The 24006-nt window shown below is 52.3% G+C and overlaps 2 protein-coding genes and 1 long non-coding RNA gene across 14 annotated transcripts in view; 2 read left to right on the top strand and 1 right to left on the bottom strand.

The window, feature by feature from the left end:
• ATG13 (autophagy related 13) overlaps positions 1-2754 on the top strand; it is a 42712-nt gene extending 39958 nt beyond the window's left edge. For all 11 annotated transcript variants that reach the window (XM_011000642.3, XM_031459650.2, XM_031459654.2 and 8 more), the window contains one exon: positions 523-2754. In XM_011000642.3, the coding sequence (XP_010998944.2) occupies positions 523-600 (78 nt within the window). In that variant the 3' untranslated portion in view covers positions 601-2754. The remainder of the gene's footprint in view (positions 1-522) is intronic.
• Positions 2755-5371: 2617 nt separating this feature from the next.
• ARHGAP1 (Rho GTPase activating protein 1) lies at positions 5372-23954 on the bottom strand. Its single transcript, XM_011000650.3, has 13 exons — positions 23836-23954; positions 20100-20281; positions 19783-19878; positions 12706-12793; positions 9675-9806; positions 9221-9307; positions 8930-9028; positions 8459-8566; positions 8301-8377; positions 8020-8097; positions 7478-7606; positions 7180-7283; positions 5372-7043 (listed from the first exon to the last, which is right to left on the bottom strand). Exons 2-13 carry the CDS (start codon positions 20230-20232, stop codon positions 6861-6863), a joined length of 1314 nt encoding a protein of 437 aa, XP_010998952.1. The 5' UTR covers positions 20233-20281; positions 23836-23954; the 3' UTR covers positions 5372-6860.
• LOC116155313 (uncharacterized) lies at positions 7040-15196 on the top strand. 2 transcript variants are annotated; one of them, XR_004139187.2, is made up of 3 exons: positions 7040-7153; positions 9314-9406; positions 12798-15196. It is a non-coding gene; the product is annotated as an uncharacterized LOC116155313 (long non-coding RNA). The 2 variants fall into 2 exon arrangements; XR_010383344.1 differs by lacking the exon at positions 7040-7153 and having other exon boundaries at positions 9269-9406.
• Positions 23955-24006: the final 52 nt, after the last annotated feature.

Below are 24006 nucleotides of genomic sequence, written 5' to 3'. Positions count from 1 at the left end.
TTCTAACCCACCCCCTCCTCAGCTGGTGCGAAGACGCAGCAGATTCCTCGGCCTCACCACAGACCCACTGAGTCACAATCTCTTGGGAGTGTGACTGGGACGGCCTTGTTCGTGTGCCCCCAGGGGATTCTGATGCCTGCCCCACACAGGCTATGAAGAAATCATTTGTAAACTTTCTGAATTTGTAGGGGTCTAAACCTACTGTTGTATTCTAGTGTCCGTCTAATCTGTGCCAGAGATATTTCAATGTTGAATTTCTCTGTGTCATCCTCTTGTTGGCCTGGTCCTTTTCTGTCTCATTGTGTGTGTGGCCTGCTTGGATTCCCTAGGCTGTTCTGTTCACCTCCCCAGCCCCCACTGTCGCCTGCTGGACAGACGCCCACTGGCTGGTGCCTGCTCGGCGCTCGGCTCTCCGGCCCAGTGCTGCCGAGCCAGGCTCTGCCGCACTCTGTTCAGCCCAGGTGACGGCTGACTTCAAGGCCCTGCCTGAATAAGCAGCTTTTCTTTCCCCTCCCGGTACAGGACTCACTACCAGAGAAGCTGGCTGTGCACGAGAAGAATGTCCGAGAATTTGATGCCTTTGTAGAAACTCTGCAGTAAAAGTTGGTGTCCTCGAGTACCAGCAGCCTCCCCTTTTTGTGGTCCCAGGAGACAGAGCCTTCCACTCATCAGCTGCTCCCATCCCTCATCCTGCTCCAAGCCAGGTGGGAGGGAGGCTGGTTTCCCCCACAGGGAGACTCATGGCAGCAGTGAAAGCCAGCGATAACATTTAAGAGGACTCACCCTTTGGCCTCCTTCAACGGGGGGGCCCTCTGCTTACACCGCCTTGGGCAACTGCTTCACGAAGGCTGTCAATCTGCTCCTCCTGCTGGCCCCCTGCCCCGGGTTTGCCCTGCAGCTGGCCCCTCACCATCAGCCATTTGACATTCCAGCTGGTAGCCCAGGGACTGGTGTGGAGGCAGAAAGAGGAAGGAGACAGTGCCAGGGGGAGGGAGGGAGGAAGGGCCCCTTTAGGTCTTTTTTTTCTCCTTTAGTTCTGGTATCTTCTTCCTCTCTCTCTCTGCCCCGTGCCTGTATTTTTGGCAACATGGCAGGCCTCCTGCCCAAGATGATGGGAACTCTAAAGTCAGCTGTTCCCACCCTTAAAGGCTGTGCCAGCCCATCCGAGCAGCCCTGGTGGCTGCCTGTGCTCAGCTACATAGAAACAGAATCCTGAGTCTCTAGGATTCTGTCATTAGAGTCACAGCAAAGGTTCTTCTCTATCCTCTCCTCCCTCCCCCTGTTGCTGCTCCTTGGTTATAGAACATGGTAAATATTTATTACTTTCAGAGAAATCAGATATTTTATAGAGAAAGTATGTTTGAGGTTAGATGTTTTCACTTGGGGAAGGTGGAGGGCCTCTTCCTGGGGCAGCACCTCCTCCCATGGAGGTTCCTCAGATTCGGGGTTGCTGCTCTGAGGATCTTCCTTCCCGTGTATATATATAAGGTGGGATCCAAGAATGGGGCTGGCTGAGGGCAACAGAACCTCCTAGAATCGCTGCATTTGAACTGACAACGGGCTCTACCTTGGACACGTCCATATTCCTGACGAGAGCCTGGAATCTCTCTCCCAAGTGACTGATGCTGTTCTGGCAGCCCAGGAAGTCTTGGGTGTGAAATGTGATGACTCCTCAGAGTTGTGCCACGTGCCGTGCTCAAGGGGCATTGTGTGTGTCCCGCTGTGGCCCCGGGGAAGGCCAGACAGGCCCCTCTTGGGACACTTGTTCCTGTTTCTCAGAGCTGGGTAATGGGCCTTTCCTCCTGCCTGGGCCTGGCCACCACCTTTCTTTAACCCCCCCTGAGGTTTACTGATTGGATTGGTTTCTTGTTGAGAAACCACAGCTGGGCATACAATTGACTTAACCCTTCAGGAATTGTTACTTGCAAGTCAAGGGCCTAGCGTCACCCACTGACCATCTGTTCCTTGCAGCCTAACTGGTAGTCGCAGCCAAGGAAAACAAGGCCCACCCCACTCCTCCCGGCCCACCTGGGGTCTTCACTGGCAGCAGCTGTTCTGCAGCAGAGCAGGTGGCCCTCAGTTGCTTGTTAGTAAATGCATATGACATTGTCCCCACCTGTGAGGCTGATCTCTGAGGGCTGGGGTCAGCTGTGATGCTGTCTCAGTCGGGCTGAGCCCTACCTCTGCACATTCTGCTGCTGCAAAGAAGTGTTCCCAGGGGTGGTGTCCAACTGACCCTCCTGTCTTTGGGCCAGAGCACACCATGGCCTGCTAAACCAATCCAGGTTTACCCCCAAGGCCCCAGCACTGAAGGTCCTGGTAAGTTACTGATTACCCCCACCCCTACCTCACCCCAATATCTCAGCCACTGCCCTCCTTCCAAGGCCAAATGTGAAGAGGCCTGTTAGCCATTTTCCTCTTTGATTCCTTATTGTTGGCCTCTGCAGGCAGCAGCCTTTCTTCAGGACCCCATCAGTGAGAGGCCAGGGAGGCTGAGCCCTGACTTTTGAGCTGAGCCTGGGAGGAGCAGAACAACTGTCAAGGCCGGCCCTTGCCCCTCAGCCCTGTACAATGAAAGGTATGAGCCCTAGACTGACCCCCGCAGCACCCCCGGGGTAGGGCTGGGACCATCACCTGTCTCCAGGTGGGAGAGCCCCTCCCCCTCCTCCAGCCTACTTTATTTGGAAATATGGAGCTATACTTTACAATGTATTCAAGAGATTTTCAATAAATTTTTTTTTCTGTACTTTACAACCTCCTGTCCTACAAGTCTAAAAACCTAGCTCACTTCTATAGGCCCGGGTCACCGACAGGCTCCACGGAGGGAGGAGCGGTGCCACGTGAGGCGCAGGCTGCAGAGCCAGGCAGGCTGTTTGGAGTTGGGGGCTGGGCCACTTCCAGCTGTGCCACCTTGGGCTGGTCAGGGAACCTCTTAGAGCCTCATTTTCCTTGGCTATAATGTCCCCATTTCAGAGGTTGTTTGTGACTATTCAGTGAGATAATGTGCATGAAGTAGGCATGCATGTCAAGTGTGTCCATAGTGAAACCTTCATACCGTTAGGCCAGTATCTTCAGCTCCCCATCCTCCCTTCATGGCACGCTTACCACTCGCCCTGGGCAGCAGCGTTTGGCTCAGAGGGAAAGACAGCTGGCAGGTCTCTGCCATGTTTCCAGCAGAGGCCAGGCAGGTGGTGGGGGCTCCCCAAACTGCCTGGGATGTTTGCTGATCTGCTGTGAGAGGTCATGGCTGTGCAAACCAGACAGAAGGGAAGGAACGGGGTGAAGTAGCAGGAAGTCCAGGGCTGTGCAGGTTTGTCTGGCTGACCTGGTCTGACAGCTCGAGCCAGGGCACTGGGAGGGCCTCTCAGAAGCCAGGGAAAGTAGAAGAGCCCTGCGGGGATGAGTCCTGCCTGGCCCCCAGGGGCTCACAAGGCAGGTGTCTCAGGCCTGGCAAAGCCAGCTCCTCCCTCCTGGTAGTTTGCCCGTGGTGGGCAGTGTGGGGAGGGAGTGGAAGGTGGAGCCCGTGCCCCAGAGGCAGAGGTGGTTCTAGAGGCCAGAGACTAACAGAGCTGGTAAGTGCTGTCTTGGTTGCCTAGAACATCCTGCAGGCTGAGACCAAGCCCGAGGACAGGGGAGAGTTGGTGAGAAAATTCTAAACTCGGCCCAAAGCTGGGGCTGAAAAGAATGGGCCCGCCCACTGCCGCCACTATGAGCCCTGGGAGCCCTTGCTGTTAGTGAACTGCATGTGACATGGACCATGATACCGGACTATGCAGCCAGTCAGGGTGGTCACCCAACCCTTGGGTCAGAAATGGTGGAAAGACTGTCCTTGGAGTCCTCACCTTCAGTTGGGGTCTCCCAAAAGCCAAGTTTTCAGTTGCCCCGTGTCTGATGGTAGTGTCCTACCCCTTTAAGCTGTCTCCCTACACTCTGCCCCTGGAGACCCATGTTGCCAAGGCCGGGGTAAACTGGCTTTTGAGTCACTCAGCAGAGGCCCTGCCAGGAGCCCAGCCCAAGTAAACAGCTCTCCATCTCCCACTGCCCTGTCTCATCATTTCCCTGGGTCACTGCCTCTCTGTTGTAAAGTCACCCAGCTTAGAGCTGAGCAGAGCCAGGGAGACGGGCTGCCTGCGCCTTCTGTTCAAGCTACCTGGACGAAGGTCCTAGCTGTGCAGGGGACTGGTTTCATGGAGCTCAGTGCCTGTTTTTATAAATATTTTAACACCAGCTTGATCCTGCAGCTTTGGCCTGGCTTCTCCAGCCCAAACAAGCAATGAGGAGAAAAAGACAGGCCTGACTGAGGCCACCATTGCCTCCTGATTGCCAAGCAGCAGAAAAGCAATAAACAGCTGGAACTTGACCACTGTACCTAGTGAAGTTCTGACCTGCCCGTCCCACGACAAACGTTTTTTTTAAGTGGGGCAAAATACAAATACATTTTACAATCTTAACCTTTAAAACAAAGCAAAATCTGCTTAACAGAGGAAAGGAAGACTGGATCTTTCATAGCCTCCATCTGACTAGGTGGCAGGTGGAAACAGTCAAGGTTCAGGCTGAGGGGAGGGTGGGGAGGAGCAGGATGGTTAGGAAATGAGGGTGCCAACCCTGGCTGCTATACAAATGTAGTACAGTTGGCCCTCACATCTGTGGGTTCCATATCCGAGATTTCCCCCAACTTCAGGTAGAAAATATTCAGAAGAAAAACATTCCAGGAAGTCTCCCAAAGCAAAACAAATTTGCTACACGCTGGCAACCATTTACATGGCATTTACACTGTATTAGGTATTACAGGTAATCTAGAGATGATTTAAAGTATATGAGAGGATTGTGTGGATGATAAATATGACACCATTTTACATAAGGGAATGAGCATCCTCGGATTTTGGAATCACAGGGCGGGTGGTGGTGGTGGCTGGAACCAACCATCCACACATAGGGAGGGATGACTATATCTCATCTTCAGAGAAAAGAAGTAGAGTCTCAGAGGGGGTGCCAGTTACATGACTGTTACCAGTTAGAGCTGGTTGTAAAGTGATGGAACTAGGATTCAAATCCTGGTCTGACTCTAAAGCCCATGCTGTGGTCTCCACAGTCCACTCTTCTGGGGAAAGAGGTCCTGGTTATAGGATGTAGCACTTGGCAGCCAGCTGGAATGCTGCAGGTGCAAACACATGGAAAGTGACTGTTCATACTTCTAAGCCTGGAAGATGGTCAAGCTTCATGTCCGCTCACAAGTGAGCAGGATGAGGAAGGGGTCAGTGGGACTAGGGAGGGGACTTCCTGAGGCCCCATCATGTGCTCTCCCCCAGTCACACCACGCTTCCCACTCAGCTCTGAACTTCCATGCCCACTCCCTTAACAGCCAGATGGGCAGTTTTCCATCTCCTTTTTTATTGAAATATAAAAAGTGCAAAGGTGAAATACATGATTGGTGCCAAGGAAGTCATTAAGTGTGAATGTGAACACTTGATTCACAGTACAAGCCCCCCACCCCCCCAGGTAAAGACCAGTGCGGGAGGGGACAGGAGAGGGACCAAATAGATCCATGAGGCTCCCCAGTCAGTGGGGCATGAGCAACACCTGATATACAAAGGAAGGCAGAAAGCAGAAGCCTGGGCTTGGCAGAGACACAGGGACTGACAAGGAACCAGCAGCCACTGGAGGCCCTGGGAGTCCTGACATGCTAGTGTCCTGGGGAGAGAGCCCAGTGAGGTCAGGGCCCAGGCCACACCCAGCTCACAGATGGGACAGGACTGGTCATTGAGGATCCCCATGGAACAGGCTTGGCCAAGGCTGCAGAAAAGGGGTTCCCCAGGAAGGGACACAGGTGGAAAGAGGGATATCCCTCATCATCAGGGTCCAGGGAGGTTGCTAGAACTTACCTGGCAGAGGCCGATCTAATTAGCAGTCTCTGCCCAGCCCCTCCAGGAGTCCACAGCTGGAGGAAGGAGCTACCACAGATCCTGAGGCACTGAGTCATCCCTGGCCAGGGCAGGGACTCCACAAGAGACATGGCTAAGGATCTGTCCAAGTGGGAAGGGAGGGGGGGCAAGGCATGAGGGGCAGGGCGGGGCAGGGGGTCTGCTTGTCACTGGTCTGACCAGACACTAGGGGGCTCTCAGGGGTGGGAATGGGGTGTCTATTTTGAATGGATGCTGGGACTCAGCCCTGTCATCCAAGCTGCCAGTCCTGGTTAGAACCAGGGGGTTAGGACACCCTGGGGGCAGTACCACTTGGGAAAGGCTGACCCAGGATGTGTGGAAGAGAAGGCAGACATAGGAAGCCGACTCCAGCCTGCCGTTCACTAGCTGTGGAAGTACCCAAGGCTGAGTTGTCAGCGGGGAGGGCAGGAGCAGGGTGCTGGCAACCAGGCCTTCACCCAGACAGGGAGGAGCCTCAGCAGGGCCAGCCCAGGCCCACACAGCCTTCCATTCCCCAGCAGTCAGGAAGGGGAGGACCAGCCCCAGCTACCAGCCCAGCCGGCAGTGATTTTGGCATCTCCAGTTACCAGGGAAAGAGGCAGGAGAAAGCAGGTTGCTGGGGCCCGTCCTCCTGCCTGAAAAGCCAAGGCCAGCTCTGCAGAGCTCAGCAGGAGCCAGGTATCCAAGGAGGCAGTGAGAAGTATAAGGCGAAGAAAAACGTCTTGTGGTGACAGCAAGGCCTCCAGGGCTGGTGAGGTGGGCTGGACAGAAGGAGGGGTCGAGTCAGCTAGTTGGCTGGCTCCAGTTTCTATCTCTAGATGGGGGAGCCTCATGGCCCCTTCCTGGGCAGGAGCCCCGGGCTCCTGTAAGGCTGAAGCCAGGAGGAAGAGTCCAAACTGGGGCTATAGGAGAAGGGGGTGGGTGGGGCAAGGGCTGGGCTCAGAGCCCCTTGGAGTCAGGAAACAATTCCCCTTGATGATCCAGGAGAAACTTGGTGAAGGTGTTGATGGGATTGATGGCCTTGAGGGTGATGGCAGCATCCTTGGCCCAGAGCAGGTTAGGGCCGAAGACAACAGCCAGGTTAGTGTTGGTCATCTTGTTCTGGTCACAGAGGGCAGAAATCTGTGGAGGGAATCAGGGGGCTGCAGCAGGAAGCCATAGACCCTGCTTCCCATGCCCAGCAACCACGCCCAGGAGCAGCAGCCGTGGAGGCTCCTCCCCCCTCTCTGCAGGTAAGTGGTAGAGGCCGAGGTCTCACCTGCACCAGGAAGGCAGTGAGGAAACGAAGCACCAGGTAGTTCTCCTCAGGCAGCGTCTGGAAGACCTGCAGTGTCGCCTCCACTCTCTGGCTCTCATCAATGTCTATGAGGAATGGGGGCCCAGGTCACAGGAGCCTGAGGCTGGGCTGGTTCAGGAAGCCCTGAAGTCAGGCTAGAAGGGAGACCCCAACCAGACTTTCCTTGGAGGACAGGCCAAACCTGCCTGCTCTGAGTCCATCTGCAACCCCACCCTGTAGTAGCAGCACAGAGCTGGGGAGGGAAGAGACCGACACTCACTGAGGAAGCCCACAACGTGGGGGTAAAGGTCAAAGGTGAGCAGGGGCTCAGGAAGCTCCCGGAGGAAGGTCTTGAGAATGACCGCTGGCAGGTGCAACTCATTGTAGTGGTCGAAGTCCACAGGCAGCCCTAGGGGCAAGGAAGAGAGGAAGGGTGGAGAGGAGCTGGACCCGCCTGGAGACCAGCAGGCAACCGGAAGCCAAGCAGGCCCCACGGCCTAACTTCGCCCTTGGCAAGAAGCCTCCTCCTCCCACTGAGACAGGGGACACAGGTGCAGGCCATCTGGGGAGTGGGCGCTCCCAGCACATGCTAGTTATTCCTCGCCTCCCAGTGACCCTAAACCCGGGCCCTAGGAGCCTGACTGAGGAGGAGGCAGGCCTGGGGCAACCAGGCTGGAGTAAGACCCATGTAATTATACCAAATGCCACAGAAACCTCTGAGACAGACAGACACACACACACACACACACACACTCTTTCTCTCTCTCTCTCTCTTTCTCTGTACTGGTCCTGTGGGTCTCAGCACATCCCCGGGCCACTCACCCATGTTGTATTTGTGCTGCACTTCGCGTACAACTTGGGTGTTGGCTGACCTCCGGAAAATCCCCTCAGTGGTGAGAGCTGGGAAACAGTGAGCCTAGTGAGTCTCAGAGCTCTGGGGCCATGTGCCGACTCCCCCACCCATTCTCTGTCTCGGGGTTCCAGGCAGGGTCCGTGTGGGTGCTGGAGTGTGTGGGACCTCGCCCAGCCCCGCCTAGCAGCTTTCTGGGGTGGGGGCGGAGCTGGGAGATACAGCTGATGGCGAGGGGCGGCCCGGCACTCACCGTGGGCCTGCAGGTAGGCAACCGTCTCCCGCAGCACGAGAGGAATGGGGTCCTGCTCCGGGTTCTTCTCCCGGAGGCTGTGGGCACAAGGCAGTGAGTGGGATCCGCACCCCTCCGGGTCCCCAGGCACCAGCCCCGCCCACCCTTCGCATACTCACTGCTGCAAGGAGACCCCGAACTGCTGGTTGGGCAGCGGGGGCCGCGGTGGCATGGGCTTGGGGGCTGTCGCAGGGCTCTTCTGTGTGGACTTGAGGAAGTCATCATACCTAGGGGAGCACAGGGGAGGGTCAAGCCCTCTACCTGGTTCTGCAGTCACTATGGCAACTCTTGTGTGTCAAGCACGTGCTGTGCTATTTTACATGGATGACCTCATTCAGTCCTCCCCTCAACCCCACTTTACACATGAGAAAGTGAAGAGATTCAGTCACATAGCTTTTCAGTGACTGAAATGGGATCTGAACTTGTTCTCTCTGACCCCATGCGCTGTCTCTTAACTCATTACATTCACTTCCTCTGTGTATCCTGGGGTTCCCAAGGCTGCTTCTCCCCTCGGCCGGCATGTTCCCCCACAAACACAATATTCTTGCACCATGTGCCACTGGGCACCTACAGCCCCCGCCCAGCCTCACTTGAGCACTTGGCGAGGGATCCCCAGTTGCTCCAGCTTCACGTGCTCACTCAGTTCACTCAGATAATTCACATAGAAGATCTTCTGCCCAAACTTGAAGCTGCCGACAGAAGAAAGGGTATGGGTCCAGGGCGGGCCCATTTCAGCAGGCCTCCACTGTCCCCTCAGCAGCCCAGATCAGAGGCCTAGCCCCAAACTGGACTGTCTTCAGGATGCTTGGTGTCCTCGGGTATCTGCTTTAGAGTTCAAGGGGCAGAACAGGAGCCCAGTGCCCCATCCTGGGCCCACTCACCTAATGATGGGCTTAAACAGGATGAGCAGGGTCTTGATGAACATGGTGGGGTGCACGATGTACAGGGCCTTAATGTTCTTCTTGTACCTGCAGGGGCCAAGTGGGAGCTCAGGAGCGGGCGTGGCAGGAGGGGCACAGAGCTAGGCTCTTACTGACACTGATTTGACTAATGATTAAGCCTGCAAGGTAAGTGCTACTGTTGCCGTATTTTTACAGGTTAGGAAACAGGCTCAGAGAGGTTAAGTAACATGGAAAGTCACAGAACGAGTAAGCAGAGAAACTGGGATTTCAACCCAGGCCATTTCAACTTGAGATTCTTTGTGTTTAGTTTCCCCAGGCCGGGTACCCGCCTCTTCCTGGCATGCAATATGTTCCTGCCCAAGCCGAGGGCAGCCCAGAGCCTGGCAGAGCTTCTGCCCCCAGGCCCTGGAGCCCACTGCAGGTCCCAACCCACTTGCGGTCAAACTCCCGGTAGGCGTCGCGGAGCCAGCTGAGGGAGGGCTTGTTGTCGCTGGTCAGGCCGTGGTGCAGGTAGATCAGCGTGTAGTCGCTCTCCACATACTGGTCCAGGGTGTGCTTCAGGTACCTTCAAGAGAAAAGCCCCGCTCGGGCCTGCTCTATACACAACTGGGGCCCCATTAAGACAGAACCGGTGCTCCAGGAATCCCCTGCTTGTACAATAGCCATCCCCGGCTCCTGCACTATGTATCCCGGCTGCACAGTCCATCACCACACTGTGGTGCAGGAGGTACAGGGGAGTGCTGGGCTGGGCGGAGGAATAACAACAACAGCTCTGTTTTGAGCACTGACTTGAAGTCAGACCAGGACTGTTACTAACTGGAGCCGTCTTGCATACCTGCAGTAAAAATGGGATAACATTCCCCTCACGGGATTGTCCTGAATAATGATGATGATAGTCACCATTTATCAATATTCAGCTTTTAGTGTCTACCAAGCACTTTGCGTACATTATCTCATGCCTTCCTCATAATAATGGAGGCTGATATTATCCCCTTCTTATAAGTGAGGGCAATGAGGCTCAGAGACATCAAGTGCCAATCTAAGGTGACACAGCTTGTGGTGGAGACTGGAGCTGAACTAACTCCAGATTTTGCCTTGTTGACCATGGGACAGCTCTGCCTTTTACAGTCAAACTCCCAGCACTGGCTGTAAAACACAGTGTCCATGAGAGGGGGCTGGGGTGGCCAGAGGGTCCTCTGATCCAGCAAGGGGGGTTTTTATGGATCAAGGATCCACACCTCAAGTTCCTTATGCTCACAACACAATTCCTGACACTCAATACGAACATACATACATACAGGTGCAGAGCCACCTGAGGTGCAGAAGTATGAAGGGAATGAACACGAATTCCAGAAAGGGAGAGAAGTCCAGTGGAAAACTCTCTTTCTGGTTCACCAATGGCTCCCAGGGCCCAGCAGGAACACCACTCCAGGCTGGGAGGCTGCACATGCAGGAATGCTAAGGGCTTCCAAGGGGAGGTGAGGAAGGAGGGTAGGAGCCACGGGAAATGCCCAAGGATTTGATTAAATGCCAGATACAACCTGACCTAACCCAGAGAGGGTAACCTCAACACTGGTCCACAGGGGCCGGGCTGGGCCAGCACCAGCAGGCATGTGAGGTGTCTAATGCAGGACTTGTTATCATGATTCGGATCATTAGCACTACATAGTGATATACCCCTGATACACACTGAGCAAAGAGCTGTCATATAAAAAAATGGCATTTTGCAACTATAAAATAGCAAAAATTGTAGTGATGATACACTCATCCTTTGATGTGACGGATGTTAGAAACCTTTTGGAGGGCAACAAAGTGATGTTTATCAGAAGCTATAAAATGTTCATACTCTAACCCAGTAAAAATATGTCCAGGAATTTATCCAAAGGAAATAATCAGAGATGAACAGAAACATTTCTGTAAAAGGCTTTTCACTGTAGCCTGTTTTATAATGGGGAAAAAAGTTGAGCAGCAAACTAAGCGTCCGACAACAGGGAATTGGTTAAATAAATCACAGGACATCTATAAATAGAATACCTCACAGGATGTTTCTGCAGTCAGAACCAGTCTGAGAAGCTGGATGTGAGAACAGGGTTACCCTTTGGAGCAGTGGCTGGAAGAGCAAAGGGAGGTATGTGGGTGTGGAGGACATGGGTATATTTAGTTTTTGAAAATTCATCAAGGAGTATATATAATTTGTTCACTTTTCTGGATATGTGTACGTCAACAAAATGTTTTTTGGAGGATGGACAGGATGGATTACAGAGGGCTTCCTGAAGGCAGCCGAAGCCAGAATGGGGGCAGCGTCACTCAGCAAGCTCTCTCCTGAAACTGGGTGCTTTCCCATCTCCATCCTCTGACTTCCTCCTACTCAGACCATAATCTGGCCAGGAGTCTGTCACCTGCCTTGTCAGACGCTGTGTTACAACCAGAGAGGAGAGCATGTGACTCGGCCAACCCTCAGGAGGGCCTCCTTGGGCCATTCCTGGCCTGGCCACGTGATGGGCCTGGACAAGCCTCTGCCTGCCTGCTGGGCTGAGGAGCAGTGGGAGGAGGGCTTCGGAGACGGGAAAAAGAATTCACCTAAGGCTGGGGATACGGGCCGGGCCCTGGCTCACTGCACAGCAGAGACTGCACTCAGGCGCCTCAGCTTCCACCGCTGTAGCCCTGACCTGTCCCCCTCTCCACAGACACAACCAAAAAGCTGGAGTGGGCAGGGCAGATGTTTTTAATGGCAGGGAGCACTTTAAAGTGGTCAGAAAAGGAGTGCAAGATGGAAACTGTACACACATTAAGGGGCCCCAGGAGGAAGTCAGTTACGGCTCTGCCTCCATGGGCCCCGCACATGCTGTGGGCCCAGCGTGGGCCCAGTGGAGCCTCAACAGTGAACACTTATCAGAACAGAGTCTGTCAAGCTCCTGCTCTCAGTCAGCCTTCAGACTTGCATCAGGAGGTATCTAGAACAACCAAAGGTATTACATGCCTTGGGCTATCAGAACCCTGATAGGAACAGAGGTTGGGGGCACTGAATTTGGCACAAATAAGGTAACACTATTCACACAAATGTTCAACACTCAACCGCCTCGGAAGCACTGTGTCGTTATCGCAATCAGTCCTCATATTTGGACAGTATTTTACTTTTCAAAGCATCGTCACATGCAGTATCTCACTCCCACGAGGAAGGAGGGCTGTATTATTATCCCCTAAGAAAAGTGAAGAAAAAGAGACATACAGAGGTGAAGACACTTGTCAAGGTCACACAGACAGTTCCCAGGACTAGAAACCAGGTTGGACTCCTAGCCCAGTGCTTGCCTCCTAATGTAAAATGGCTCCCTCAGGAAAAGAGGGTGTCCCCTGAGGGAGGGGGCTTGGTACCCCTGGGGCGAGAAGGGACAGTAAAGAAAATGATGTCAGGTTGTAGTGGGGATCTGGGCACAGGCCCCCGCCACTTTCCCAAGGGTACTCACCCAAGGAGCTTGCTGTGGTCCAGCTGGTGGCTTGGGGGCATTCGGCAGGCACTAAACACAATGATCTTCCGCCCATACTTGTCATCTCCTAGGTGCGGAGAAAGATGGAGCACAGTGGGTGAAGATAAACCAAGAGAAGAAGGCTGAGGAACTGAAAGGGGCCAGGCCTGGAGATCCGTGCCAGTTAGCACTGGGGCCAGAGTGGCCCATGCAGCAGACCTTCTGGCAGCTGCCTGCACTCAAGGGTGTGTTGCTGAAGAGAAACAGGTGCTCTCAGGGCTGCTGAGCTGGGGCGTAAAAGAATAACATAACTTTTCAAAAAAATCACACCTGGTGAAAACAACCGAAATGTCCATCAGTGGATGGGTGGATAAAGAAAACACGGTGTATCCGAGCAATGGAATATTTTTTGGATACAAAAAGGAATGGAGTACTGATGCATGCTACTGTTGTGAATGAACCTTGGAAACATACTAAGTGAAAGAAGCTGGACACAAAAGGCTACATACTGTATGGTTCCACTTACACAAGCTATTTAGAATAGGTAAGTCTGTAACAACAGGAAGCAAATTAGCACTTGTTGGTGCTGGGAGGAGGGGAGAATAAGGGTTGAAGCTTATGGCTATGCGGGTTGCTATGGGTATGGATGAAATTATGGAACTAGACAGAGGTGGTTGTACAACACTGTGAGTGTACTAAATACCACTGAATCGTACATACTTTTTTTTTTAACTGAAGTATAGTCGATTTACAATGTTATATTGATTTCTGGTGTACAGCATAGTGATTCATATATATATATATTCCTTTTCATTTTTTTTCAATATAGACTATTACAAGGTATTGAATGTAGTTCCCTGTGCTATACAGTAGGACCTTGCTGTTTGTCTATTTTATATATAGTAGTAGTTAGTATGTGTAAATCTCAAACTCCCAGTTTATCCCTCCACCCACCCCTCTCTGGTAACCATAAGTTTGTTTTCTATGTGTGTGAGTCTGTTTCTGTTTTGCAAACATGGTCACTTGTCTCACTTTTTAAGATTCCACATATAAATGGTATCATATAGTATTCTCCTTTCTCTTTCTGGCTTACTTCACTTAGAATGACAATCTCCAGAAGTATCCATGTTGCTGCAAATGGCATTATTTTATTTTTTATGGCCAAGTAGTATTCCACTGTATAAATACACCACAACTTCTTTATCTAATCATCTGTTGATGGACATTTAAGTTGCTTCCATGTCTTGGCTATTGTAAATAGTGCTGCTGTGAACATTGGGGGTGCATGTATCTTTTTGAATTAGAGTCTCCTCCAGATATATGCCCAGGAGTGGGATTGCTGGATCATATGGTAAGTCTATTTTTAGTTTTTCAAAGGAATTTGCAGACTGTTTTCCATAACGGCTGCACCAAACTACATCCCCACCAACAGAGTAGGAAGGTTCCCTTTTCTCCACACCCTCTCCAGCATTTGTTGTTTATGGACTTTTTTTTTTTTAAATATATTTTTATTTAAGTATAGTCAGTTTACAATGTTGTGTCAAAGTTCATGGACTTTTTAATGATAGCCATTCTGACTGGTGTGAGGTGATACTTCATTGAAGTTTTGATTTGCATTTCTGTAATAGTTAGCAATATTGAGCATTTTTTCATGTGCCTAATTGTACAGTTTGACATGGTTAATTTTAGGTTATGTAAATTTCACCTTAACTAAAACTACAACCAAAAGTCACAACCAAAAGTCACACCCACCAAAGCAATTGTTATCTTGCTAAACATCATCTTAAAACTCCACACTTATTCCAGAAGTAGCCTCTCTGAGCAGCATGTATTTGAAAAACGTCGTGAAGCTACCTTCTCAGAAAACCTGAGGCTACTGAGGAAATCAGTCTGATTACTTAACAGTCATGTCTCAATTTTGACTACTAACAACACTTTCTGATTTTATTGCCAGAAGTATTTCCCACAGTTGATTGGCCTCTGGACATTTTTAAAAATCATATCCTTTCTCGTTAAGGATATTCTAAAGAACAAGGAGTTCAGAGTTTGTATTGCTTTGAGAAAGTGCACACTTGAGTGTAATCACAGAGGGATGTCTGTCCAAAACTAGTCACTGTTTCATGGTCTGACCATCTGGCTTTGTCATGAAGCCGGGAGCTCCTGAGATATACGCTACTGCCTCCCAAGGTGAGATGCTCTTCCAGGGTCAGTGTGGACTAGGGACCCCAAGCAAAGCTTGATGGGGACAAGGCCTGGTCCCCATGCCCTCACGTCCCAGGGCCTGTCCCTTCATCTTTACCCACGTGCCTCTCCGGAGTCACCAGACCACACTGGCCTAATCCCCATTGCTTCAGAGGCAAATGAAAAGACCACTTACACAGCCTGCACAGTCTGTCCTCCTGCCTCGGAGGATGAAGGACCCTCCCCTCATGCCTGCTGTCATCTCTATGTTTAATAAACTATGATCTTGATGATCCTTCTTGGTCAATGACTTATCCCAGGACTCAGTGCTTTTCCAAAGTGGTTGCCAAAGCTCTAACCCTTTCCTCTAGGGCTAGGACAAGATTCCATGGAGGGGCTGAGGAAGGCTTCTGGAATGTAGGCAGCATGGCCCCAGTGCCTGCTGGGGGCCCAGCCCAGTGTTTTGGCCTGATTTAGTGCCTCACTCCCAACAGTCTGACTACCATGTCCAACCTGTGGATCAGCCCCTTCAACTGTCCCATCTCCACTCAGTACCTAGCCTCTGTTGGCCCTGAAAGGTCCTAGCCAGGACCTTCCAAGAGTTTCCTGGGTCAGGGTTTGAGGCCTGGCCCACCAAGCCCTAGGGAGGACCTGTTCTCCTTTTTAAACTGCCCCAACTTCTAGCCTTGGAGAATTGAAAATGTCTACCTGCCCCCAACTCTCCTGCCTTGACTCCTCTTTTCCTTCTGAACCCTACCCCAGCTGTGGAAAAGTCCCTTAGAATGGCTCACAGGTCCCTCCAGGCTTGCCCTCTACCCCGACCCCGATTGGCTCACACGAGCACCCTCCCAGCACAGAGGTGCCTGCAGCCCAGTCTGCATCGGGCAGCGTTGGCCTCTGTCTCTCTTGCCAGACAGAACTTGCTCTTCAGAACAATTCTGCTTCCCTCCTCTAGGCGAACTCTTGCATCCTTCAGACTCATCCCAGGCATGATCTCCCAGAAGCCTGTGTCCTCTCCTCCCTCCCCCAGGCAGGTTAGCTGTCCCTTTTCATGGCTCCCAGCATGAACCATCTAGCATCTCTGTCGTGACAATTTGACTCTCTTGTATAACTGTGTATGTGCCTGTCTCTTCTAGTGGCTGTGAGTAGCCTGAAGACAGGACCTGTGTCTCATCCATTTTTGAATGTCTAGTTCTGGTCCAGAGCCCAGCACGTGGCAGGTATTCAATAAATGTTGTACAGAGTCACAGGTCAGCACTACACAGTATGCATCATTCTACTTCTGAGTTTGCTCACAGTGGTATCTAGGTTATGAGACTGCTTTAGACAGTTTCCCAAAGCCTGGGGTGGAATTTCTCGACTTAAGCCAAAAACCCTCTGCAAGTGTGTCTGAGGAGGCGACAGTGCAGCTCCATCCAGCAGCAGGTTTATTTTAAAGGACCAGGTGCCACCTGCTCTCTTTCAAAATATGGCCTGGATCCTGAGGTGCTGGGTCCCTTCCAGGCCAGCAAGGGATGGCTTGGCAACCTACTGTTAGTCACTTCCCACAGGCTCGGACAGAGCAGACTGGAAGGGAGCAGGGATGAAGGTTAGACCCGCCAGCCCAGCCTTGTGTACAATCTGGAGCTTCAGAACCCCCTGGGCCTTCTACCATGAGCCTGAGAGGGGAGGGATGTGATCTGCCGACTCCCCACTAAGTGGAGGAAATGCCCAGGATGTAAGGGAAAATGCCAAGAGGGGCCAGGGGATTCCAAAAAAATTATCTTTATCCCTGACCTCCAACAGTTAGGGCAGTCCTCACTGGCTGGCAGATTTGAGGACTTAGGCAGGGCAGAAAGTCTGAACTCACAGGGCTCTGGGATTTAAAGAGCTGGTAACTGATCAAGCCAACAACTGAGGTGAGGGGCCAGGGGCCTGTGGTTCCATCACTCAGTTGCCTGTAATTCAGAAACTGAGTTCTCAACCAGGGTTCCCGCAATGGGCATCGACTAACGCTATGATGTTATATGAAAAAGATTACAAGCACATGCAAGTGTTTTCTGGGGAAGAGGTCCATACCCTTCACAGCCTTCTGACCAGTCTCAAGAACCATTTCACTGGACTGTATATTCCTTGAAGGAGGCAATGTGCATTTTTTTTCTCAACAAACCCTCAATGCTGACTACTGGGCTTGTTTTAGAGTAGGTGTTTTATAAATGTATGCTGAGTGAAGTCAGGATGAGGATAGAGGGCCACAGGGGGATCAGGGAGGAGCTGGATGGCAAGACTCCTAGACAAGCAAGGAACGAGATATGAGCCACCCCAGGGCCTCACCCCTGCCCTCTCCTCCCTGAGTGGATTTCCATTACTGGCTTGGGCATTTGCCAGCAGGCAGGGTGATTGCTTCAAACAAGAGGCATGTGTCAAAGGGCCTGGGACTCCCATCCTGATCTCAGAAGAGAACAGACTTCTGTCCTGGAGACTGAAGGGAGAGAAGGATCTAGCAGCACCGTGTCTCCTGAAGCCTGAGGGAGAGGGCTCAATGCGGAGGCAAAGCGTTTGTGGGAAGCACCAGGAAAAGCCCAGCTGCCTAAGAATGAAGTCTCAGCATTCCCCAGATACCAATCAGGACCTTTCCAGGGCGGGAAGGAGGGGATGGGCTGGGTTTTCAGCAGGAGGAGCAGGAGCAGGAGCAGGAGCAGCAGCAGCAGCAGCAGCAGCAGCAGCAGTGCAGCTCCTCCAGCAGGCATTCTGGGACCCGCCAGACCAGCACCCTCCCACAACCTGCAGAACAGGCCAACCAAGGAGAGGGGAGGTGGGAGCTGGGGCAATGTGCTGAAGCTCATACATTTGTTAAAATGTTAAAGATTGCAGGAATATTGCAAGCCAGGTGACATCATCGTTGGTAGCTTGAAATCTGCTGTCAATAGTTAGAAATTGCAAATGCTACAGAAAATACAAATAATAGCCTTTTCTTTTTTTTTCCTTTCAGGAGGGCTAACTATTAAACATTTACCAGCACACACACCACTGGAAAGACCATGGAGCATGACAGCCACTGCTAGCAGGCAGAAGCAAGGCAGCAGAGGAGTTGGGGACATACTCTGTCCTCCCTTCTAGCGTGGGCTTTTTCTCTGGTTTCTGATGCCAGGAAACTGGCCTCCCAGGACGTCATCATAGTCGCACCAAGTGACTCTTGCTCTAGCAGTGCCAATCTAAACTCTTCTTGGCAGTCAGAGAGGCACACACATGGGGGACACCCCCACCAGAGAGGCCTTGAGCCAGCACTCAGGCCAGGCCATTGCTCACTGCCAGTCCCACGCCCCTCATGGGCAAAGCTCTTCTTCCCCTGGAGCTCCTTTCCCTCCTGGCTCTGGATGTGTCCCTGCACAGCCCCAACCCTGTCAAACCTCCCATAAACCCTTTATTATTTCCAGCTCCCAAGTACCGCCAGCTCCCAGCTCCCCAGAGTGGGGCTGCAATTAAGCTGGCCCCACCTGGCCTCCACCGAGAGCCCTTCCTGATCCACATCCCAGAGAGGCCAAGCACAGAGAGCCAGGAACACACCTACCTGGCTGGGCCCCCTCAGGCTCATCACATCCTGGAGAAACAGAAACATGTTGCAGCTCTACTTGCAGGGGTCACCTGGTGGGGGCGGGGGCAGTCTCCCCTGCTCCGCCTGTGACTTGGCCACATAAGCCAGGAGGATGTCAGGATAGAGAGTCCTTCACATTAGACACCCCCACACCCCAGTCAGGTCCATCTCTGGGAGTGAGGAAAGTTCTGAACCTTCAGGTAATTCTCCGTCCTCAGGGCAGGACCAGGCCAAAAAAGAACTCAGCCTTGCTCTGTAGGGGTGAGACAGGCCATAACCAAGTCCTCCAACCCAGACTAGGGCAGGCACTAGGAACACAGATGCCAAAGAAACACCTTTGACACTAGGGACAACCTCTCACCTGCCCACTCCCTCCCAGAGCTCAGCATTTAGGAGAGCCGGGGCTCCCTACTGCTTCCAGGACCCCCTCAGCCTGTGCCACACAGGGCTCCAGAGGCCACCTGCTGCCTGGCTCCCCCTGCCCACCCCAGTGCCTCAGAGCAGGGCCATGCTGTCATCCTTGCTTACAGCCACCTGGCCTCACCACCTTGGACAGAAAACCATTAGGGAAAAGACAAAGGATCCTACAATTCCAGTTTCCTCTTCTAGCCGGAGGACCCTAAGGGCAGTAACCAAGTCATCAACATCTCCGCTACCTCCCCTGTTCCTGGAGTCTTCTGGGTCCTGCAGCATGAAGAGGAGGGTGTGGCTCACTGGGGCTGAGACCCAAGGGGGGGCGCCACACCCATTCTTAGCAGGGTAGTCTCACTGCCAGGAACCTGATGCTCCAGGGGTCATGTGGCCCCTAACTTCTAGAAAGAGGCTCTGCCATTCCAGACTTCCTTGGATATCAGGTTTCCCAGGAGGGACTGGTACCTCCCTGATGGGGTAGAAAAGCTGACCTGAGGGCAAAGGGAAGCGAGATGGATGAACACTTATTTAGAGTCAACTGTGTTCTGGTTCTGGGCTAGGCCTTGACTTACGTTCATTACTGTCATCTTTACAGCAACACTGTGAGGAAGAAATGAGCTCAGAGAGCAGAGCTGGAAATCAAACCCAGGGCTTTCACAGAGCCTCCCGCATACCATCTGCCAACGGAGACGACAAGGTCACAGGTCGGGATGTGGTTGAAAGTGAACAGGCCAAGTGGCCATCATAATCAAGCCTGTGTTTCTAAAGAACGTGGAGCCTCAAGAGCCCCAGGGTCAGGAGTCAGACCCTCCCCTCCCCTGCAGCCCCTTCCCCTGAGGCAGGAGGAGCTGACTTCCTTAAGCCAGGAGGGCAGACTGTGAGGAAAAAGCTGCAGTGCTGGATGTACTCACCTGCCACCTCCACAATCTGGTGCCGGGCGATGTCGTAGTAAGGGTCATCCCACTTCAGGTGTGTGACAGGTTCTGGGGAGCTGCTTTTGGAGTCATCTGAGAAATATAGCAACACCAGTGGATAATCTGAGGGGCTGGCACGATATTCTCCCTGAGATTTGTGCCCTTTGGCCCTTCCCCCAGTAAGGCTTGTGCTCTCAGCCCCACCCTGGGGCTGGTCGGCCTGCTCCCATCCTGCCCTCCTGGGGTCTTCCTTCCTTAGGAAGGGGGTCTCCCCTGTAAGGTGCCCATGGCTGCTGAGATCCAGCTGTGCCCACCTGACTTGGGAAAGTCGGGCATTTCATCTGAGGGCCAGTTCTTCTCATCAATGGAGGCTAGCTTCAGCTGGTTCAGAGCCTGGCTGGTGTCATCCAAGGTCAGGTCGTCCTGCAGCTCTGAGAGTGGGTCCATGGCCCAGCCTGTCCCCCACAGCTTCACACCACAGAACCTGAAGAGAACCCTGGGGAGATGGGAGCCAGCGGGCATGTCAGGGACGCGCTCTTTTGACCTATAACTTCTAAAGCAAGCCCTCCTGCCCCCATTCCTCCCTCCCCTGAGCTCCCCTGTCCCTGTTCCTCAACATTCCTCATTCTTGCCAAGAGCTCCATGTAGCTCCTGGTTTTCCTGGCTCACAATTTTCTGGCATGTTTCCAGAAGAGGCAGCTGGGGCAAAGGATGGCACAGCTCAGTGCCTGCCTTCAGGTCCTCCAGCTGGAGGGGGAAGAGCTGTGCCAGGCCCCGCACTGCCCACTGCCCAGCTGGTTCTGTCATGTAGTCCCAGCTGCATGGGGCAGAGGGTCACGCCCTTCGCCTTGGGGGTCAGAGAGCACAGAAGCTTCCCAGACCCAGTTGTGGGGTAGAGATGCTGCAAGAATCTAAGGAGCACAGGGCTGCTCCAAACCCCATGCCTGAAGAAGGTCAGCAGAGGCCCCAGTTACTCCATCTCTAGCTCCTGGCTCAGGGAAGAGGAGGTGGCCAGAGACCACAACATCTCAGAAAAAAGGCCAGAGCTGAGGGGCCCAGCTGGGTTTGCCCCAGGATAGGAACGAGGAGCAGGACATGGATTCTGCCTGCCAGTCCCTGCAGACAATCTGCAGGCTCCTGCGGGCTCCCAAACCACTCTATTCTGTGGGGAGCTCCTGACACTAATTTCAAGGTGGGAAAGGTCAACAGACTTCCCTAAGAATTGGGGGGCATAGCTGGGAAAGGAGGAAGCCCACAACACCCAGAGTGTGGGGATGCAGGAGGTGGAAAATAGGAGAGCAGCTGCAGCAGGCGGGAGGGAGAAGAGCCAACTCTGAAAGCAGTTGCCCAGGTCTGGGGTCTGACCTGGAGGATGTGACTGCGTGCAGCCTGGAGGAGGCATCTTTTGCCCTCAGCCCTAACAAGAAGCCAATCCCTCTCCGTTCACAATCTCACCGTACAGTGTGAGGGAGGTGAGTTTCAATTCAACCCACTCGTCCAACCCCAGAGAAGAGGCCATTGGAAGTCCACTGCATTCCTGGAGCCCCCAAAATGACATATATGGTCAGAGAATCTCAGGGCAGATAAGGAGTACAGACAAGACCCAGGCATGGGTAGGGAGAAGAGGGGAGAACTGTGGGCCAAGATCCAGACCCTGAACACCTCTAAGTGATGTGACAACCTCCTGCACACGTCACAGCCTGCTAAAGACTCTGGATGGCAAACCAGTGGCAGCAGGGCAGCAGCTCCCTATTTATGTAGCAACAACCTAGCAACAACTACCCTGTTACCAGGGCAACCACACTGATTCAGTGGCAAAAGCTGTTTCAAGTTCCTGAGCCAAAACTGAGCAGCCAAACAGCCAAAAAACCCAACCAAATGAACAACAACAAAAATCCTTCTTTTGTTCCCTCTTCCTCTCCCCTGGCCTTATCTGCTACTCTTATTCACTGCTTACCACCAAAATACAAGTCCCTTCCTGCAAACAGAGTTCCCTCCCCTACTGGGAGTGCCTTTCTCTCAGTGAGCGCTGCTGTACTGTCACCCCAGCTCCCCATTCTGCTTCAACCCTCCAACAAAAGCAACCCTCAGTCTTGAGGAGTCCACACCTGATTCATCTATAAACTCCTCCCTACATTGACCCAGGAGGCTGTGAGGGCGTGTCCAAAGGGGCCCCCAGCCGGTTACTAGGGACAGAATTCAGCTCAAAGTAACCCTCTCCAGGCCTGAGCCTTTTCTCCATCCCTTCTGTTCGGTTACTGCCCAGGCACCAAGTGCTCCTTCAGCCCTGCCCACAGCTATTCCAGAGAAGTCTTTCTGCACACAGTGGGTGCTTGATGCAATGAGAAAGGCACGAGATGAGCTTTAAGGAGACCTGGATTATGGTCCTAACTGAGTTGCAAAGATGCCAGGCAAGTCCTTTTCCTATCTAGGCCTAAATTTCCTCAGCTATAGAAGTGAAAACTCCTCCCAGAAATATAATTCTCAGCATTCTAAAATACTTGTGCTAAAATGAACGGCAGGCAGTGTTAGAAGGAACAGCTGGGAGCTGAAGTATGTGTGAGGGAGGGAGAGAGGCACTCTCTCAAAGGGAGACGAACTTGAACTCCACCTCTTCCAGTAACTCCTCTATTTTGTCAGTTCTTCCAGAACTGACCCCTCCCCCACTCCATACCCTCCTTTTCCAACATAAGTAATCACAGTTGTTTTCACCTCCCAGCCAACCTGGCATCCTTTATGACTCTTCAACCCACAGCTGTTGTCCCCTGTGAACCCAGAAGCTTAGCTCCCATTTATGTGTGTGGTGGAGGGGGAGCCAGTTCAGGGAAATTCTAACATAAAGTATTGAAAATGAAATATCTTGGCTGCCTAAAATTCCTGTCACAAGTTCTGCTGCACTCTGCAAAATATTCCTTAGTCTCAGATTAATTTTTCTCTTCTTAGTAAGTAAAATGTCTACCTTTTATAGTCTTCACAAGTCACTTTAGGCAGAGGTTTTAACACTTTGGGCAGTCCTGGAACTCTCTAAAATTCTGGTGAAATTTATGGACTTTTTCTCTAAGAAAAATCAGCACATGCATGAAATTTTAAGGGGTTCACAGGCCCTCTTAGAATCCCTGTTTAAGAACCCCTGACCTCCTCAGAATTATATCTGGGCCCAGAGTAGATGCTCAGTCATTTGCTGAATGACTGAAGGAATCAATTCATATCCTAAGAGGAAAAGGGAACTAACCGCCATGAGCTGGATACAAATTATCTTTTCACAACAGTACGAGTGAGGTATGTACTACTAAACCCATTTTACAGTTTGAGAAACTCGAGGAACAGAAAAAATAAGCAAATTGCTTAGAGTCATACAGTAAAGTCAAGATTTTAATCCCTGCATGTCTAAAGTGTTCTCTTTGGGCAGGTCAATCCCTGAGTACTTCTCTAAGTGCTTGTCATTCATGGGATTCTCAAAGTTATACAAAAGGGCAAAGTAAGCCTCTCCCCTAATCTCCTCAGCGGAGAACTAAAATAACAACTTGAAATCCTTTTCTCTGGCATTGGGATCACCCTCCTAGTTGGGGCTCCAGAATTGTGAAAATGCAAATCCCACAACACAACAGCAAAACTTTCAACTACAATCACGTTTGCATAGAGCTTATGGTTTACAAAACCCGGATTAGGTGTAATTATCCCATTTCACAGATTAAGAAATAAATTTTGAAAGTGGCAAGGGGCAACATTTCTCTCAAATTTTTGTTCTTAGCGCTTCCCTAGATTGGACCTGGGAGATTACCCCTTCCCATGAGTTTGCTGGACGACAGCGAGCGAAGAGCCAGGAAGAAGGGAGCAAGGAAGCAAACTCCTCTCACTGCAGACCCGAGAGTGCAGCAGAATCCCCGCAGCGGGAAGTCCAGGTTCTCAGGCCCCGTTCCACCCCTGCTCCCTTCCTCGGGTCCGCTCGGATCCTCCCCATCCGAACCCCAACCCTTCAGATGATCTGGCCAGTTTCTTCCCTCCCCCCACCCCCCACCTCCCAGGGAGACCTCGCGCCTGACGGCTCACCGTGGTCGGGTACCGCTCCCTCTGCCACGCCTGTCAAAAATCGGCAAACATCCGGCTCCGCGCTCGAACGGGAACCGCCCCCTCCCTGTCTCTTCATACCCCAACCACTTCCGCCAAACCTCCAACCCACTTCCGACCCGCTGCCCGTTCCAAACATGGCCTTTCCAGGAG

This window comes from Camelus dromedarius, chromosome 12 (assembly GCF_036321535.1).
Source record: "Camelus dromedarius isolate mCamDro1 chromosome 12, mCamDro1.pat, whole genome shotgun sequence".
NCBI classification, from domain to species: domain Eukaryota; kingdom Metazoa; phylum Chordata; class Mammalia; order Artiodactyla; family Camelidae; genus Camelus; species Camelus dromedarius.
The sequence above is the reverse complement of the archived record's forward strand: the minus strand, read 5'-3'. Positions and strand labels throughout refer to the sequence as shown.

What these genes read in the sequence shown, in the direction of transcription:
- ARHGAP1 (XM_011000650.3), bottom strand. Translation starts at nt 20,232, where the DNA reads ATGGACCCACTCTCAGAGCTGCAGGACGACCTGACCTTGGATGACACC. An exon ending in GACCACAGCAAGCTCCTTGG is followed by an intron (nt 9,807 to 12,705) that starts GTGAGTACCCTT and finishes TTTCTCTTGAAG; the next exon opens with GTACCTGAAGCACACCCTGG. An exon ending in TGCCTACCTGCAGGCCCACG is followed by an intron (nt 8,098 to 8,300) that starts GTGAGTGCCGGG and finishes ACTGTTTCCCAG; the next exon opens with CTCTCACCACTGAGGGGATT.